At 31.5% G+C, this 17405-nt stretch overlaps 3 protein-coding genes across 4 annotated transcripts; 2 read left to right on the top strand and 1 right to left on the bottom strand.

The window, feature by feature from the left end:
• Positions 1-2331: 2331 nt before the first annotated feature.
• Positions 2332-3873, top strand: LOC114402525 (protein C2-DOMAIN ABA-RELATED 7-like). 2 transcript variants are annotated; one of them, XM_028365132.1, is made up of 3 exons: positions 2332-2563; positions 3059-3124; positions 3284-3873. In XM_028365132.1, exons 1-3 carry the CDS (start codon positions 2453-2455, stop codon positions 3587-3589), a joined length of 483 nt encoding a protein of 160 aa, XP_028220933.1. In that variant the 5' UTR covers positions 2332-2452; the 3' UTR covers positions 3590-3873. The 2 variants fall into 2 exon arrangements, with proteins under 2 accessions (XP_028220933.1, XP_028220932.1); XM_028365131.1 differs by having other exon boundaries at positions 2335-2563; positions 3059-3154.
• Positions 3874-7153: 3280 nt separating this feature from the next.
• Positions 7154-11125, top strand: LOC114401326 (phosphomannomutase/phosphoglucomutase). The gene is made up of 7 exons (XM_028363824.1): positions 7154-7751; positions 8053-8316; positions 8871-9387; positions 9479-9678; positions 10281-10393; positions 10497-10637; positions 10730-11125. The coding sequence occupies exons 1-7, from the start codon at positions 7209-7211 to the stop codon at positions 10809-10811; spliced, it is 1860 nt and encodes a 619-aa protein (XP_028219625.1). The 5' UTR covers positions 7154-7208; the 3' UTR covers positions 10812-11125.
• A 4912-nt stretch (positions 11126-16037) lies between these two features.
• LOC114401648 (MLP-like protein 328) lies at positions 16038-17045 on the bottom strand. The gene is made up of 2 exons (XM_028364225.1): positions 16718-17045; positions 16038-16612 (listed from the first exon to the last, which is right to left on the bottom strand). Exons 1-2 carry the CDS (start codon positions 16905-16907, stop codon positions 16341-16343), a joined length of 462 nt encoding a protein of 153 aa, XP_028220026.1. The 5' UTR covers positions 16908-17045; the 3' UTR covers positions 16038-16340.
• Between the last annotated feature and the right edge of the window lie 360 nt (positions 17046-17405).

Raw genomic sequence — 17405 nt, 5'->3', positions numbered from 1 at the left:
AATCTTTGATCTGGAGCAAATATATTTAAGTTGCAATAGAGTTTTTCACTTTAACTCTAATTACCAAATGGCATCTCCCCCAGCCTTGCACGTGATCTCACTGAAAAAGATATTAAAACAAAAAAGAAGAAAAGATTACGTTTCAAAAGGCTCTTTGAATCGAAATAGTTTGGTGTTAGATACTTCATTGACAAGTTTTAGATATTTAAATTTAAATTATATTCAATATAAATAAATTATATATAATATGTAAGAAAAATATGAGTACTCTTTATTGCGTAATCTTTATTATTTAAAAAACTATAAATGAATATGAATAAATTATATATATATATATATATATATATATATATATATATATATATATATATATATATATATCATTAGGACCACTCTAGAAGTCTTTTGTTAGATAGTCAATGCCATATTTTTTTCCCCTTTATGTATCCAATGGGATATGAATCTGGGAGATAAATTTCATAAAGGGGTTTTTGTGAAAAACTTGCTTTTGTTAAAGGAAGCATCAGTGAAGAGTATATATGAGTGTGCATGTCTCGCGGAAAAAAGGAAGTTCGACAGCACATGTATATGCTCGAACAAAGAGATTCTTCTTTTCAAGTATCTTAAATTTTATATGATTATTAGGTTTGAAAATTGGTGTAACCTTTAAAACCCATTGTAGGAGTAGTTTAAGTCGGTGCTCTTGGAGGGTACACATAATGAAAATAGACCTTGAGAATGTAAAATAAACAAGGGCCTTGATGATCATATATTAGGTGTTCTTACCGAGTTCTACCTCGACCGATCTTGTTAGTGGTGGCTTCTGATGGATGATATGATATATGTCCTCTGCATCATCTTCCTATTGTAAGTGAGATGTGAATGTCTGCAAATTGACTCTGATGCTTAAGTCAATAGGTGTTTAGATGAATATCTTCTGTATTGAATAGAACTTACATTTCTCCTATGACGTCTTCTTTATAATGACCATTGGTAACTACCAAGTATCGTCCATTATGGACGTGTATGCGTCGTGGGTGGTCGATTTGCCCTAATTGAGTACTTGGTGTGTCCCTTACGGTACATTAAGCATTAGCTAGGTCTAAAAATATATATAGATGAAAGCTGAGGATGGTTTATGAACACCCTTACAAGAGGTATAAATTACAAAGTGGTGTTTTTTGGAATAAAAAGAAAAAAGGGAGGTATATTATCAAAAGAGGGAGGTATGAATAATAATTATATGTTGAACACATTGGTCTGACTCATTGTGGGCCAGTCCATGTCACGTTCGTTAATTTTGAGTCCAGACCAATGTAGGTAATATTTAATTGGGCAAAAAATGTGAAACAGTTTTTTTTTTTTTTTCCAAGCTAACTAGAGTTGATTCACTTTGACAGTAAAATAATTGAGGACAATAACGGATACAAATCAATAATTATTTCCTGATAGATAAAAATACCTTTTTCGGGAATACTTTTTAGTAAAATAAAAATACTTTTAATATGTATTTGATATTTTTAAAAGCATTTTTTGAATATAACTATTATTCTCATGTTATTGGAAAACAACATACTTGTTTCTCATCATGAGAATAAACATTGAGAAACTTAATAAAAATAATTTATACTTAATTTATCAAATTAGTAACACATTTAAATAAAAGTTTAATGTCTATGTACTTCTATCGTTATTTAATCACAAATTATCATTTGAATTATTTTAAGATAAAGTTGTGATTGGATGATTATGTAAAAAAAATTTCATTATCAATACATAATTTTTTTCTCTTTAAATAAATTCTTATATATATATATATATATATATATATATCCACCCCTAATTGATGGTATAGAAATTTAATTTTGTAGATGACTATATAAGGACAATAGAGGTGTATTGTCTATCACAAATTATTAGGTGATCTAAAATCATCATGTTATTTATAATTTTGACTAATAATTATTTGACACATAAATAATTTAAAATATTAAATTAATTGAAATTCTTTAAATTAAGAAATAATCTAGTTAATCCTTATTAGACAGACATGTAAGAATAATATGATTATTGATCCAAACTGTGAATGATGGATAGTGCTAAACAATCTAATAATTTGTCGTAGAGAAAAGAGCATGACATATGAAACTCACAAATTCTAGGGCTTGCCAACAACGATATTATTGATCCTGTAATTATATTTTTCACCTTCTATTTTTATTTTATTTTTTGTCCATTATGGTTTTGAATGAGTAAAATTCCTTTAGTGGACCAAAATTCTGTGGTACTAGGTTTGTTTGCATCTTAAAAAACGTTGCTAACTGTCCAACTTAGATTTTAGTTCAAACACGTCAAAGCTTGTATTTTTTTTGCGAATGACATTAGTTGCTTCTCTTTTATTTTTCCACTCTCTTCTTCGCGTGATTTCTTTTCCACTCCGCAATCACAAGGCATGGAGAACATTCTGGGTCTCATCAAACTTCGTATCAAAAGAGGCACTAATCTCAAAGTTTGTGATACTCGTACCTGTGACCCATATGTCTTTGTCACCATGGCCGAACAGGTTAGAAGCTTGAGATTATACTCTTTCTTATTGGGTATGAATTATATTTTTCTATTCTGCACCTTGATTAATTATAGGATTTGTATTGAGACTAGAGGCAGTGAAAAAGAGCTTCAAAGGTCCTAAGTTCTTCGCATCCAGGTCTTCAAGATCTGTGTGCGAATTCCTCTAACAAAAACTAACAAATTAACCATTAAGATTTGTTGATAAAAAAAAAAATGTGTGCACCGGTGCATTTTAATGTATTTCAAGGAGTGGAGTGGATACCATTTTTGTATGATCTATTTTGATCTCTTATTTTTAAGTAAATCACTATTGCATTTTTTAAATTTAAGGAGCGATTCAATTAGAGATTAAATGTTAACGATGCCAAGTTGAATCTAAAACCTTATTTTTCATTGGTAATCAATGATTAAATTCACTTTTTGCCACGGCTATTTGTTGCTCTCAAATCTCAATTGCTTGGTCTGAAGACTTGATCTCATATTGATGCAGAAACTGAAAACTGGTGTTGTGAAAGATAGCATTAATCCAGAGTGGAATGAAGAATTGACACTTTATGTAAGCAATGTTAATATTCCCGTACATCTGGTGAGTACTGAATGAAATAGTCTATATCATGCATCAGTAATGTTGCTACCTGCTAGGCTATATATCATTACCAGAATAGCCTAATTTTAAATTGGTGATTGCTTGGAATAATTGTGTTGTTCTCTTCAGACAGTTTCAGACAAAGACACTTTCTCTGTAGATGACAGCATGGGCGATGCAGAGATAGACTTAAAGCCGTATCTTCAGTGTGTGAAGATGGACTTGAGCGATCTTCCTGATAGCCATGTAGTCAAGAGGGTTCAACCAGATAGGACTAACTGCCTTGCTGAAGAGAGCAGCTGCATATGGAAGAATGGAAAACTCATCCAAGAGATGAGTTTAAGATTGAGAAATGTTAAGTCTGGGGAAATAACTGTGGAAATTGAGTGGGTTAATCTTCCAGATTCAAAGGGCTTATCAGAAGTTGAGTTTTAGGTGTGTGTGCATGCCTTAACTTTATGCTGTACTACTTGAGCTGATATACGTAACATATCATAAGTTGATGTTACTATGTAACTTTTGGAGTGAAAACTAGAACTAGGTGAGTTGCAGAAATATCTAATCTAATCTTAAGTTTATATTACGATGACATGATCAGTGCTAGTAACCAAGTATTTAGTATTTCTCAAGAATTGCTGCTGGACATACCTCACAAACATAGGCATTTAATGAGTAAAGATTAGTGGACACTTCTCCACTTAAACATTTCATTAGCACCAAATATTTTTCTCTATCACTGCCTTCTTATCACATTATATCACCCATCATACGTACATTTTTTTCTCTCTGTTTCTTAATAGGTGTCATTTAGATTGGAGGTGTCCACTAATAATTTTTTATTTCATATTGCCATCAGCTTGATCTAAAATTAAGGGATCAACAGTTAAAAATAATTATGTAAAGGAGCTTGTAGCTTCAATCAAATTGGCCCTATTATGTTCAGGTTGTAGGCAGACACCTTTATCAGAAATCTAGTGCTAGATTTCTGATATGGAAACATATCATAGAGGTAAATGTAAAGGAGAGGATCGGTAGCAAGCTCTAGAATTGATTGAATTGAAATTGGCGATAGATATAAGTGAAGTCTACAAGAAGAAGATGCATCGAAACTAACAACAACTGCATACTGGCTACTGTAACAGTTATAACAGAACAAGAGTTACCTAATAATTATAACAGAGTAAGTAATAACAATCACATGATAGCTAGTTATACTCCGTTATCCTTGAAGATCTTAGCCTGTTTGGATAAGTTTATTCATAAGTATTTATAGGAGAAGAAAATAAGAAGTAAAAAAAGAAATGAGTTTTTTCATAAACTAAAATTGTCTTATACATAAATAAAAAAATCATATTTTAGAAAAGATATATGAGAGTTTTTACAAAGTAGCTTATGCATAAGCTAATTTTATTTTATAGAGAAGTCTATTTCATTTTTTTTTCTTTTCCTGGAAGTACTTATGAAGAAATTTATCCAAACAAGCCCAGTGTTACTTATAAAATCTACTGAGAAAGTGTAGTTAGTTAAACTTTGAACTTTATTTCAAGTCTGAATCGGCTATCATCATTTGTGACCAATTGAGTTGCTTGGAGAGTGGTTTTCTTATTTTATTAAAAGAATAAGGCCTGGCCAGTGGTCAGCAATGCTGAGATGTGTGCATCACGAGCCATACTGAGAAGATGGTAGCAGATCATGTTGCTTTAGTTATGCATGTACTTTGAATTTCAGCATTTGCTACCTGTAACATCTGGGGTGGCTATTTGTAAACTTCTATTCTTGAGTCATCGTGACTTAATAGAACGGTGTTGCAAATAGCGATGATATATACTAGAAGTATAAGAAGAGCCTAAAATGATTACCGAAATTAAAGGTAAAGGTAATGAAAACGAATATGGTCAATATGATTTATATTGATAAGGCATTAACGAGACCAGTGTTTCACATAATCAAGTACTTCGATTGGGGACTTACTATAACACAAACAAAAATGTCTAACTTCAACACAAACACACGATTTAAATACATAAAAAAAAATAGCAAAATAAATTTTAGTATTTTTTGGTTAAGACTACAAGTATAATGTATTCTTTGAGAGATGGAATCTTAATTCAAATAGGAAACATTTACAATATAGTGAAATTTGCTCTCTTAACCACCATGTGCGCGGATTAACTTATGCAGGATTGTTCCGGTTTTATCGGTATAGTCTTGAGTTTAAGTTTTAACATTCAATTGTGTTAAAGATCCATGCTTAATTGGATCAAAGTATCTTCATGAAAATTATAGATCTTTAAATTTTCTAGACACCAAGATCACTTTAATCACATTATTGGATCTCAAGTTATGATTGCTCCACTTCCTCGTGCTCTACTAGTTCATTCCATAAGCAATATTTTCTTTTTTTTTGAAGGGATAAGCAATATTTTCTTTTTTTGAAGGGATAAGCAATATTTTCTTTTTTTTTGAAGGGATAAGCAATATTTTCTAAAATCACAAAAACACAACGTAATACAACACAAAGTCCTAAACAAAATAAATTAAGAAAATAATGATAGAATGAAACAAAAAAATAGCCCAAAATGCATGCAAAACAATGCTAAAATATGATGGAGGATGCATCAATCTCGATATCTCTTTCCGTCTAATGAATTAATTGATGTACCTCTACTTAAGTGATAATGACTTTTGTATTGTATATAAAAAACAATGTGAATCAGATAATTTTGATCAGTAATCTTCCCTATCCTTATTATGAAAAGAGAATTCAAGAAATTACTTTATTGTTTATTGAACAGAAAAAATAATTAAGAGTATTTTGTAAAATAAAATGAATAATTTACAAAGAATCTTAAAAAAGAACAGAACAAACTTTCTAAAACGTTTCTATATATATAACAGAGGAAATATTTAATATTAAAATTTAATAGACCTGTGCTAATATCAATTCAAATTTATATATACCTTTTGTTACATAAAAGTTTTAGAAGAACATATTCTAAAAGCATTTATTATGATTTATCGTTAAGTTACTAATCACCCAACAATATAATATATATATATATATATATATATATATATATATATATATATATATATATATATATATATATATATATATATATATATATACCCACGTAACACATAAATCTTGACATTGGATTTTCGAGAATAGAATGAATGAATTATTTAATAACATCCATGACATAAAAAAATCTCCCTTAGTCTTAACTCACCATCACCTGAATATGACTACAATAACTTTTTCTGAAAAAAAAATATGTATCAGCATGCATTTTCTATTTTTTTTTATATGGTTTGTCTTGACAGATAAATATGTGTGTAAGACCCTAAACTTATATTTAAAAAACAAATGAAACATGTGTCCACTAGCAAGTAGATATTAATTATATGGTTCTCCAGAAACAACATGAGAGGATCCAAATTTCTTGTGGTCCTTTCTATGACTTCACTGGATGTCGCTACATATAATTTCTATAGAGTGTGCCATTAATTAGTGTATTTGAGATTCAGAGAACACGAGCATTTCCTCTCTTTAGAGGGATAAGGATTTTGTTCATTAATATTTTAGTAATTCCCCGTGTCTTTGCTTCAAAACTTGTAAGGAGAAGACTTCAGTTCTGGCGCGTTTAGCTCCACTTACTGCTAGAAATTGTTTTGGTATTTCAATTGACACAAGCCACAAACTTGGTCATCAATTGTGTTTGAATAATCAATATGCGTAATGACAAATAACCATAAATTCCTGAACACGTTTTACATACACTTGTAGTAATATGCAAGAATATACCAGGTGCTCATTCTACCCAGAAAACATCACATGCAACTAATAAATCAATTAGTGACAAAATAATTGGCATATAGACAAAAAGATGTACAAAAATCTTGGGAGTTTGTTAGTTTGTTAAAAGATATTTTTTTTTTTGTTCCCGAGATATCGGATTGTAAGGTTATGGTTTAATGCTATTGTGTTTACCTTATCTCCCAAAGCTTGATTTTTATTCAAACAAGGCAAGAGCGCCAAACAAAACAAGCAATGGCTGCTTCTACTTCTCCAAACTTCACAACATCTTTGCATAAGAACTCCCACAAAACAAAGTTTCCTTCTTTACCAGGGAAGAAAACTCTGCACACCAAACTTAGTTTCTCATTTTCTTTTCCGTTCAATAAATCGATACGTGTGAAATCCATTGGCACGGCGAAGTATGATGAAGTTGTGGTGGATGAAGAGTTGGACAAGATTAGAAGGCTTCAGAATGGTTCAGATGTTAGAGGAGTGGCATTGGAGGGTGAAAAGGGCAGAACAGTTGACCTTACTCCTCCTGCAGTTGAGGCAATATCAGAGAGTTTTGGAGAGTGGATTATCAAAGGTTTAAAGAAGGAAAAAGGATACCCTGTAGAGAATGTTAGAGTGTCTCTCGGGCGTGACCCTCGAGTCACAGGGTCCAAATTGAGCGTCGCAGTCTTTGCAGGTCTGGCTCGCGCCGGTTGCATGGTGTATGATATGGGACTAGCCACCACCCCGGCTTGTTTCATGAGCACTTTGTTGCCTCCATTTGCCTATGATGCTTCAATGATGGTAGGCTACCAAAATTTATAATAGCAATAACTTGCTAGTAGCCTAGTGCTACTTTATGTTGAAATTTATAACCAAATTGAGTATAGTTCAATTAGTTGGATAAGATGTGTGAGTATTATAAATCTCCTGGTGCCGTGTTCAATTCTTACGGATAAAAAAATGTTAAAATTTATAAACTAACAAAAAATTCAAATTGTTACTAAATTTATAATAGGAATATTGGAAGGCTTATAATGTAGATGTGCACAATAATTAGGCCTAATACTAATGCTGCAAATGAATTATGCATTTTGTGCTGCAGATGACAGCTTCTCACTTGCCATACACCAGAAATGGTCTGAAATTTTTTACAAAGAGAGGTGGACTGACTTCAACAGAGGTGGAGGAAATATGTGAAAAAGCTGCTCGTAAATATGCAAATAGGATGGCCAAGGTGTCTACTTTGCTTAATGTTCTTCCAACAAAAGTTGATTTTATGAGCACCTACTCAATGCACCTACGAGAAATCATCAAGGAGAGAATCAATCATCCTTTGCATTATGACACTCCACTCCAGGGATTTCAGGTTTGACTAATTATACAGTATAATATACATAAATATTTATTGTTTGTTTGTTACACATGCCTCTCTGGAGTATATTCTAATTCACCCTCATTTTATCCTTTATATTGGGTTCTTAGTAGCTACAATATTTAGTACTATTTATATTTATCTATATAGTATAATATGATTGAGAGATAATCATGTTCGTTGAACATGCAGTTAGGAGTTTGATTCTTAGACCCGTATGTATGAAAGAATATTTGATGGAAAACTTGACCCCTTAAATAGATTAGTCCTTAACTTCTGAACAGGATGAGTCTAAAAAGATGAAATATTTAGGGCAATTCATCCACTCCCTAATAAAATTCTTCTAACAAAATAATAAATTACTGCAAATTAAATGTAAATGTGAAATAGTTGATTGTCTTAGTTTATAACATATAGGGGACTGTCATCCTATTAAAACATCATCTATGTTGTGCTTTAATTTAAGTCTTTATCCTCTATTCTTATTGTCATTGGACATTATGTTCTGAAAATTTTACACTTTCATTGCAATGAAACAAAAACTACAGATAATAGTAAATGCTGGAAACGGCTCAGGAGGGTTCTTCACATGGGATGTGTTAGACAAACTTGGTGCAGATACCTTTGGCTCTCTACATCTTAACCCTGATGGAATGTTTCCAAATCACATTCCCAACCCTGAGGACAAAACTGCCATGGCACTCACCAGAGCAGCAGTGCTACAAAACTCAGCTGATCTTGGAATAGTTTTTGACACCGATGTCGACCGAAGCGGCGTGGTTGATAGCAAAGGGAATCCAATAAATGGTGACAAGCTGATTGCTCTCATGTCTGCAATTGTGCTGAGGGAACATCCAGGATCAACCATAGTGACTGATGCTCGTACTAGCATGGCACTCACTAGATTCATAACTGATAGAGGTGGTCACCATTGCCTATACCGTGTCGGATACAGAAATGTCATTGACAAGGGAGTGCATCTTAACAATGACGGAATTGAAACGCATCTTATGATGGAAACATCTGGTCATGGTGCTCTCAAAGAAAATCATTTCCTTGATGACGGTTGGTTAAAGTTAATATTCATGAATGTTTTTGTTTCATTGTTTTGATTTACCATGTTGTTATTGATAATGTTTTTGCCTTTTTAATGAAGGGGCTTACATGGTGGTGAAGATTATAATTGAAATGGTTAGGATGAAGCTTGCTGGATCAAATGAAGGGATTGGTAGTCTTATAGAAGATCTTGAAGAACCGTATGAATCAGTGGAACTTAGGATAAATATCATCTCTGAACCTCGACTTGCTAAAGCCAAAGGAATCGAGGCTATTGAAATATTTAGAAATTACATTGAGGTATACTTTGGATCTTATAAGAAAATGCTTTAATTATGTTTTTTTTATTATAACTAAAATTTCTTGAAAATCACAAATTTGAAAGGATCTCACTTCTTATTTAGGGTGTGTTTGATTTAGAGAATGGAAATAGAAAAAATAAAAATAGAATTTTTTTTGAATTAAATTAGAGTGTAAGAAGTGTGAGACTCATATGGGGTCACACAATTTTTTCTCTATTTCTCTCCTCTCTCCCTCAATCAAACACACCCTTAATGAATTTTTACTTATAATTTTGTGGTTTCTAATAATTTTGTTACTAGTAATAGAGAATGTTAGTAAAAGTATGTTGAAGAGTATTGTGCTAGCACTTCTAATCTTATAATCCAAATCCATATCGAGGTTTTAAATTAAAGTCCGGATCACGGTTTCATTGTGATCCTTGATGTTGCATGAAATTGCAGACAAATGCTGCAGATGAAGCTGCAATTTCAGTCACAATAATAATTCCAAAAAAACCTTGAAATTGGCTTTGTGAATTGTTTTTCAAAACCTTGCTCCATATTTTGAAAACATTGTGGTTATCAAAGATTCAAAACATAAAAGAGTTTCTTTCTATACAGGAAGGGAGACTTAAAGGGTGGGAGTTAGACTCATGTGGTGATTGTTGGGTGAGTGAAGGGTGCCTTGTAGATACAAATGACACCCCAGCTCCCATTGATGCTCAAATGTACAGGTGGAATCAAGTTAAAGAAAATTCAAGCAGCGCTTCAATAGATCCGATTTTACATTTCTTTATGTTTTGCTCATCAAAACTGATTTAATTGTGACAAATTCAGGGCAAAAGTATCAAACGATGAGCATGCACAACATGGTTGGGTTCACATGAGGCAGAGTATTCACAACCCAAACATTGCTGTGAACCTGCAATCATCTGTTCGGGGAGGTTGCTTGTCTATGGCAAGAGCTTTTAGAGATGAGTATGTCATTTGGCCACATTAATGTCTTCAAAAGCATTTTTGAGGGCTTTAATTTTGTTAGCTGATTTAATTTGCTTATTCAATCATTGCAGGTTCCTCAAAGCAAGTGGAGTTCATACATTCCTTGACATTACTCAAGTTGATAAGTTTGCTGAAAATGGCTCCAAAGCCTAATTTGCAATACTTAATAAAAATGCTGAGAGTCTGCAGATTGAAGCCTTCATCAACGCTCAAACTTCTGTATAATTTCAATATTATAGTAGTTTAAGTGAATTATTGCAACATAAACTTTAAGAAAAGGAAAAGAAAGTATACAACTACAATTGAGTACATAGTAAAAAAAGTATAACAGTGTTTCCATAAAAAAAATAAAAAAGTATAATAGTGTTAGGTAAGCAAAGCAACATTTCAATCATAATTACTGATTCCTGTCATAAGCTTTTGAATAACATATATCAGTTCAAACTCCGCAATTGGATCAGAGACAATTGGTATTGCAGGTAACTCCTCTATGTTGTCTTTTGAAAGATTTTAGTATGATCTATTAGTTGGAATTTTAGGAGATCCTTATAAAATACCAATAACCATCAGGAATACATTAAGTTAGATTATTAAGAAGAGTTTTAGGAATACCTAAATCCATAATAATTGATCAAACAGACACAACAGAATCTGAATCCTTATGTGATTTCTGATTTATGTGTTATTCTTAGGATTTGTTATGAAATGGTGTAGAGACAACGGATAACTCACTAACAGTGTAACCGATGACTTCATGGTTCTTCCTCAACCGGAATCTCTTATTTTTTAATAGGACCTTCGTAACTCTTCAGATGGGGGAGAAGAGAAACTATATGTGACAGCTCAGTATATTAGGGACATAGCCTTCTTATAGTGTGTTAACTTGGGTTCTCATTATCCCCTAGTGGGCCAACAGTGCTCATTTAAGTCCATATCATCTAATTTAGTTGTCTAACGGGCTCACTTAATTTGATCACATACAATAAAATCCACTATTGATAAATGACTAATATAATTGTCTTATAACATTAGTCCATATTAATTATTGAAATAGAAAATTTCAACAATCTTACACTTGGATTACATATTGCAGCAATTATATCGAAAATCCTTAAGCGTGCATCTATATGTTATTTATCTTTAGACTTCCACCTTAACAACCTGGTCCATCTCATGTATCCATAATGGAATCATTATGGCTTTCGTCACTACAACAAATGTAACTAGACCCCAATGACCACCACATCAGTACACTCAATGACATAGGTCAATATGGATAAACAACATGAAAATTACATGCAATGTGATCTTAGTCATGCCTATTTTCAACTGGTCCAAACTTTATTATTTATAGATATCTATCCAAACACAACATAAATATTGCAAACAAAACAAGCTGATAATGAAATGATAAATTTCAACTTTATTTCTGCAGAAAATCCAAACAATAAAATGTTTGAAAGTCATAATATATAGAACATAAGCAAGACTTTCACTAAACTAAGGTACTATCAGGAATTACACCCATATGAGCAGTGTGCTCATGAAAAAAAAACTTTTAAGTGTTAGACCTTTAGTAAGTGGATTAATTAGCATGAAATAAGTTCCTATATGTTCTATATAAATATGCATTTTCTGAATTATTTATTTAACAACTAAATATTTTATGTCAACAAACTTTTACTTGGTTGAATCCTTAATAAGACCGCTAAGATATTATCCCAATAAACATCCGATGGCTTCTTAATGTTGGCGACAACAAGCAAGCCAGTTACAATAATTTAGCAATCATAAATTCTAGTATGATATCTCATAGCAAAACATTAACTCTATCAACATGGTTAAATGTGGATCCTTATGTGGAGTGATTGCTATTTAGACATTCCAAAAAAATCGAAGTTAGAATACGTAATGATCTCTAAACTTCTAGACTTTCGATATGAAAACATGTAATTTCTTATTTTCTTCAATTAATGCATAATGCACTTTACTACTTTCTAGTGTTGCATACCAAGATTACTCATATATCACCTTAGGACTCCCACAAAAAAATTATTTTAGGACAATAAAAAAAACTTAAGAATACATGATAAAGTGCAATATAACTGTTTTGCAACAATAAACCATATGATTCTAGTAGGATGTTATCAACATATAATACCAAAATAATAAATTTAGTCCTACTAAACTTTTAGTATATGCAATCATCAACCAAATTTATCCCAACACCATAAGAAGTAATCTTGGTGAATTTTGTAATACCATAGATGAGAGACTTGTTTAAAAGCATAAATGGATTTCTTTAGTTTGCATACTATAGACTTTAGATAATCTTAAACAAGGTTTTCTGGTTGCACCGTATAAAGTGTTTCATCAATGTTTCTATTTAGAAACGTAATATTTACATCCATCTATGCAAAACAATTATCAAAATGATCTACTGTGCCATTATAGTCCTAAGAAAGTCTTTCTAAGAAATCAAAGAGAAAGTATCTTTGTGATCAATGCCTCCCTTCTTGTAAAACTTTTGGCGACAAGATAAACTTTATATATCTCAATATTACCCATTGAATCTCTTTTGACTATAGATATTTATCTATAACTTATGAGTTTCACACTTTCAAGCAATTTGACGATATCTCAAATGTCATGTTCAACCATCGATTTTATTACATCATTTATGGAATCAATCCACATGAGAGTTAGAGCACAACATGAGTTGACTAAAGTCAATTAGGTCTTCTTAGTCAACCTGATGTCATATGCATGTTCTTTAAGAAATATGACATAATCATATCAAATTACATTTTCTATTTCTCTAGATGATCTTCTTAATGACACTTCTTGAGACTATTGAGTTTGAACTTTAGGTGATGCTTGAGAGATAATCTCAATGTTGTCTTGTCTTTTAATAATGTTAGAAGTAACATCATTATTTAATTATCATATTTTTTTCTTGAACATTTCATTATTCACATGGAAAATCACACTATTTATAATCACCACATGTTTACCATCGGAAGCATGTAATTATTCTGTCAAATTGTGTCTTCCTTTGGGCCGAACATCATTCGCATGAATAATTCCATGTAACATCTATGCAAATTCAATCAAATCAACTTACACATTAGGGATTACTTTGACAACATGTTATTTCAAACAATTTAACCAAAAAATACAAGACAATTTAATATAATAAATGGGAGGTCTTAAAAGTACACAACTTTCACATATAATTTAATTATATGAAAATATATATAACAAAATATGCAAATATTTTGCAGAACAAACTCATCACAATATATCTAGCACAACCTTAATTTCTAGTCTTTGAAGAGAGAAATTAACTTGTAATTGATACTCCTAACGTAATGATCAAATATTGACAATAAATCCTGTCAAATAATGGCCTTTCTTTGGATCGACTATAATTTACATGAAAACACCTTATAATTGTCACACATTTATTATCACTGGTATAATATTATTTGGCCAAATTGTGTCTTCCTTTGAGCCGAACACAATTTGCATAAATAATTTATACAAAAATCTATGTAATTTTAATTAAATCAATTTTCACAATAAGGATCACTTTGACAATATATCACGTCAATCAATTTAATTAAAAAAATCACTAGATATGCAAATGAATGAGAATGATTAAATTAACTTCAAAACAAATAAGAACAAGAGATTTACCTTTATTTACACGCCATGCAACGTACCTTGGACGCTCTTTCTTCATGTGTCCAGACTTCTTGTAGAAGTAGCAAGAAAATTCTTCATATTTCTTTTGTTTCTTTTGCTGACACAATGAGATATAAGCTCATTAATAGATAATTTGTCCTTGTGTTATAACTCACTTTGAATTGTCCAAAGTGTTCAAACTTCTTGTAGAAGTAGCAAGAAAATTCTTCATATTTCTTTTGTTTCTTTTGCTAACATGTCCTTGTGTTATAGCTCACTTTGAATTGCCCAAAGTGTGCAAGAAGTGATATCAAAACTAAATGCACCAACATGTCTTTACCAAGCTCTAACTTAAGTGCTATCAGTTTTGATGTCAAGTTAGACATTTTTATTATGTATTCCCTTATATAACTTCTCCTTTTTTAACCAAAAATAAAAAAACAAAAAACTGCATGCATAAAAAATTCCCTTATATGTAATGTGAACTGCAGCCATGAAGAGAAGTTATTCACAAAACCAACTAAAGATGCCAAAGAACAAAATACACTCGAATTTAAATCAAATATCCAATATGGTAGTATTTGAATTTATGGACAATTAATATGTGTTGTTCCAAAAAAAAAATTGGATTCATATAACCAAAGCAATTCAAGTATAATTAGAATCAAATAATTTTAAATCTCGCAAATAAGTTTAAATCTAAATAACGGTAACTTTGATATTACTTGTTAAAATTTTAAAAAATCCTTATAAAATATCAATAAGCATTACGTTAAATTATTAAAGAGTTTTAAGAATACATAAACTCATCATAATGATCATCTTTTACTGTACAACTACCAAACATCATCATTTAATTCGGCTTTTGAGAGAAAAAATTCACGGTCACCGATTAAGCAAAGGATAAACATGGCTCAATCGGTTCAATTATTTGCAGTCGTGCTGCCAGCTCGTTTCCAACCAAGGTCATTTACATTATAGTACATCCCCATTTGGAGTTGTACCATTGCACGTTGGACCACAAAATTTGAGACCATTTTATTAAAATTGTCATGTCAATTGCAATGTTCAGAGTGATTATTGTATAATTTTTCCATGCATGGAAAGGGAGTTGAAATTTATTTAAAATTACAAAGCAGTACCTCCACAATTGTACTAAAATTGTAATTTAAATTTGACTTCAATATATTTTTGGTTTTTGAAAAATTTATAGATTCTGCATTTGGTCCCTATTTTTTTCTTCTAATTTTGCCTTTGGTCCTGAATTTTTTGTTTAATTTGTATTTCGTCTCTTTCATTATGTTGGCTATGTTAAGTTGTTCCTAAAACATTTTTAGATCTTTCTTTTGGTCATTGATATTTTTTTGTATCACAACCGCCAATATGTTTTCTATCAAATGCTAATCTCTCAAGTTAATATAGAGCTAATGTAATGACAAGAATCAAATATAAAATAATTTTTCAGGAATCAAAAGTTAAGAAAGAAATTATTAAATATCAAATGCAAGATCTGTAAATTTTTCAGGGATTAAAACATATTCAAGTGTTTAATTTAAATTAAACAACTTTTGTGGAAGCATTTTGACATTTAATTTCTTCTGGTTTTTAGCCAATGCATGCCTGTAAGCTTCCCAATGAAGAAAAACCGGCTATCCACAAACCTTCTAGTTATCAAAAGTATTTGGCAAAATGTTTGAGACAAACAAGGATAAATCCCCCTTAACATCAATTAATCAATAGCTGGTCGAAGATTACAAATCACAGACATACAAAGGCATGTAGCCCTCCCTGTGATCCCCGGCCAATATTTTGAATAAACCAACAACACATTACACAACTTATGGTTGAGAACCAATATTTTTAACAAGTTAACCAACAACATATTACGCACGGCAATTTAAAGCAAACATAATGGCTGATAATTAACCAAGGGGCCACATGCAACACACCACACACATCACAACTTTATTTAGCGTGAACCACTTAGGGATCATTTTAACGAGCCTCAACAAGATGAGCCTCCACGTTCTTGGTGAGTTTAACCACCAAATCTTTGTACTTGGTTGGCTCAGGGGCAGTGTGATCCACCTTCTCATACAAGAAAGTCCACTTCACAAGGCTGTGCTCATCACCTTTTGGTAAAACATGAACGATAACCTTGTAGCTCTTATAGTACTTCAACATGACACCCTCCAATATGGTGTAGGTTATCTTCTTGTTTTCATCATCAAAATCAACTCTCTCCTTTAAGGTCTCAACAGTGTCCCCTACATAATATTCAACAACAATAATAACAATGATAACTTAATCATAACAACAATATGGAATAGAAGATATATAGCTGTGAATTGTGTTTATTAAGTTTAACTTACCATCAGCGAATGTAAGCACCTTGATATTGCCAGATTTATCCCACTCACCTTCATGAACTTCCACCTTATGGATATGATGAGGGGCAACATCATGAATACGATGCTGTTTCTTACCCTTCAAGGTGTCGTAAAAGTGATCAGCAGAGGTTTTCACCTCAATCTCAGCCACCAACGAGTCGGGTTGAGACATTCTTGAATTCAAATAATTGCACACAACTATCAGTTATCTGAAAGCTACTATCACTGGCTTGTCATGTTTTGAGCATACGAGACACCTATATATAGAGGCTCAAATGGTCGTGGTTTTTCACATCTTAAACTTAACATTGTTTTATCTTTGTCTTCTTTTCTCAATGTATTAATACAATGAGAATTTCTTTTGAAAAAAGACAAAAAAAAACTTTCAAAGTTGAAAAAATGATGAACGGCTAAAAGGGAAAATGAAAAAGTAAATATTGAATTTCCCTTTCCTCTTCTACTATTATTAAAGAATAAGTGGGCACAAACGTAAAAATTAAATATGTCATATTATATACTGTTGCAATGAAAGTGTAAAACTATTATCCTATTGTTATGAAATCATAAATTATAATATGTGATAAATTTATTGATTTTTTTATATCATTCCAATGATAATTTTTGTTTGATTCATGGTGTAGCTTAATAGTATTATTCTTTTCCCTTTACA

Source organism: Glycine soja, chromosome 20 (genome assembly GCF_004193775.1).
Source record: "Glycine soja cultivar W05 chromosome 20, ASM419377v2, whole genome shotgun sequence".
Taxonomy (NCBI): Eukaryota; Viridiplantae; Streptophyta; class Magnoliopsida; order Fabales; family Fabaceae; genus Glycine; species Glycine soja.
The sequence above is the reverse complement of the archived record's forward strand: the minus strand, read 5'-3'. Positions and strand labels throughout refer to the sequence as shown.

What these genes read in the sequence shown, in the direction of transcription:
- LOC114401648 (XM_028364225.1), bottom strand. Translation starts at nt 16,907, where the DNA reads ATGTCTCAACCCGACTCGTTGGTGGCTGAGATTGAGGTGAAAACCTCT. An exon ending in GGTGCTTACATTCGCTGATG is followed by an intron (nt 16,613 to 16,717) that starts GTAAGTTAAACT and finishes AATATTATGTAG; the next exon opens with GGGACACTGTTGAGACCTTA.
- LOC114401326 (XM_028363824.1), top strand. Translation starts at nt 7,209, where the DNA reads ATGGCTGCTTCTACTTCTCCAAACTTCACAACATCTTTGCATAAGAAC. An exon ending in CTCCACTCCAGGGATTTCAG is followed by an intron (nt 8,317 to 8,870) that starts GTTTGACTAATT and finishes CAAAAACTACAG; the next exon opens with ATAATAGTAAATGCTGGAAA. An exon ending in TATTTAGAAATTACATTGAG is followed by an intron (nt 9,679 to 10,280) that starts GTATACTTTGGA and finishes CTTTCTATACAG; the next exon opens with GAAGGGAGACTTAAAGGGTG.
- LOC114402525 (XM_028365131.1), top strand. Translation starts at nt 2,453, where the DNA reads ATGGAGAACATTCTGGGTCTCATCAAACTTCGTATCAAAAGAGGCACT. An exon ending in TTGTCACCATGGCCGAACAG is followed by an intron (nt 2,564 to 3,058) that starts GTTAGAAGCTTG and finishes ATATTGATGCAG; the next exon opens with AAACTGAAAACTGGTGTTGT. An exon ending in TTAATATTCCCGTACATCTG is followed by an intron (nt 3,155 to 3,283) that starts GTGAGTACTGAA and finishes TGTTCTCTTCAG; the next exon opens with ACAGTTTCAGACAAAGACAC.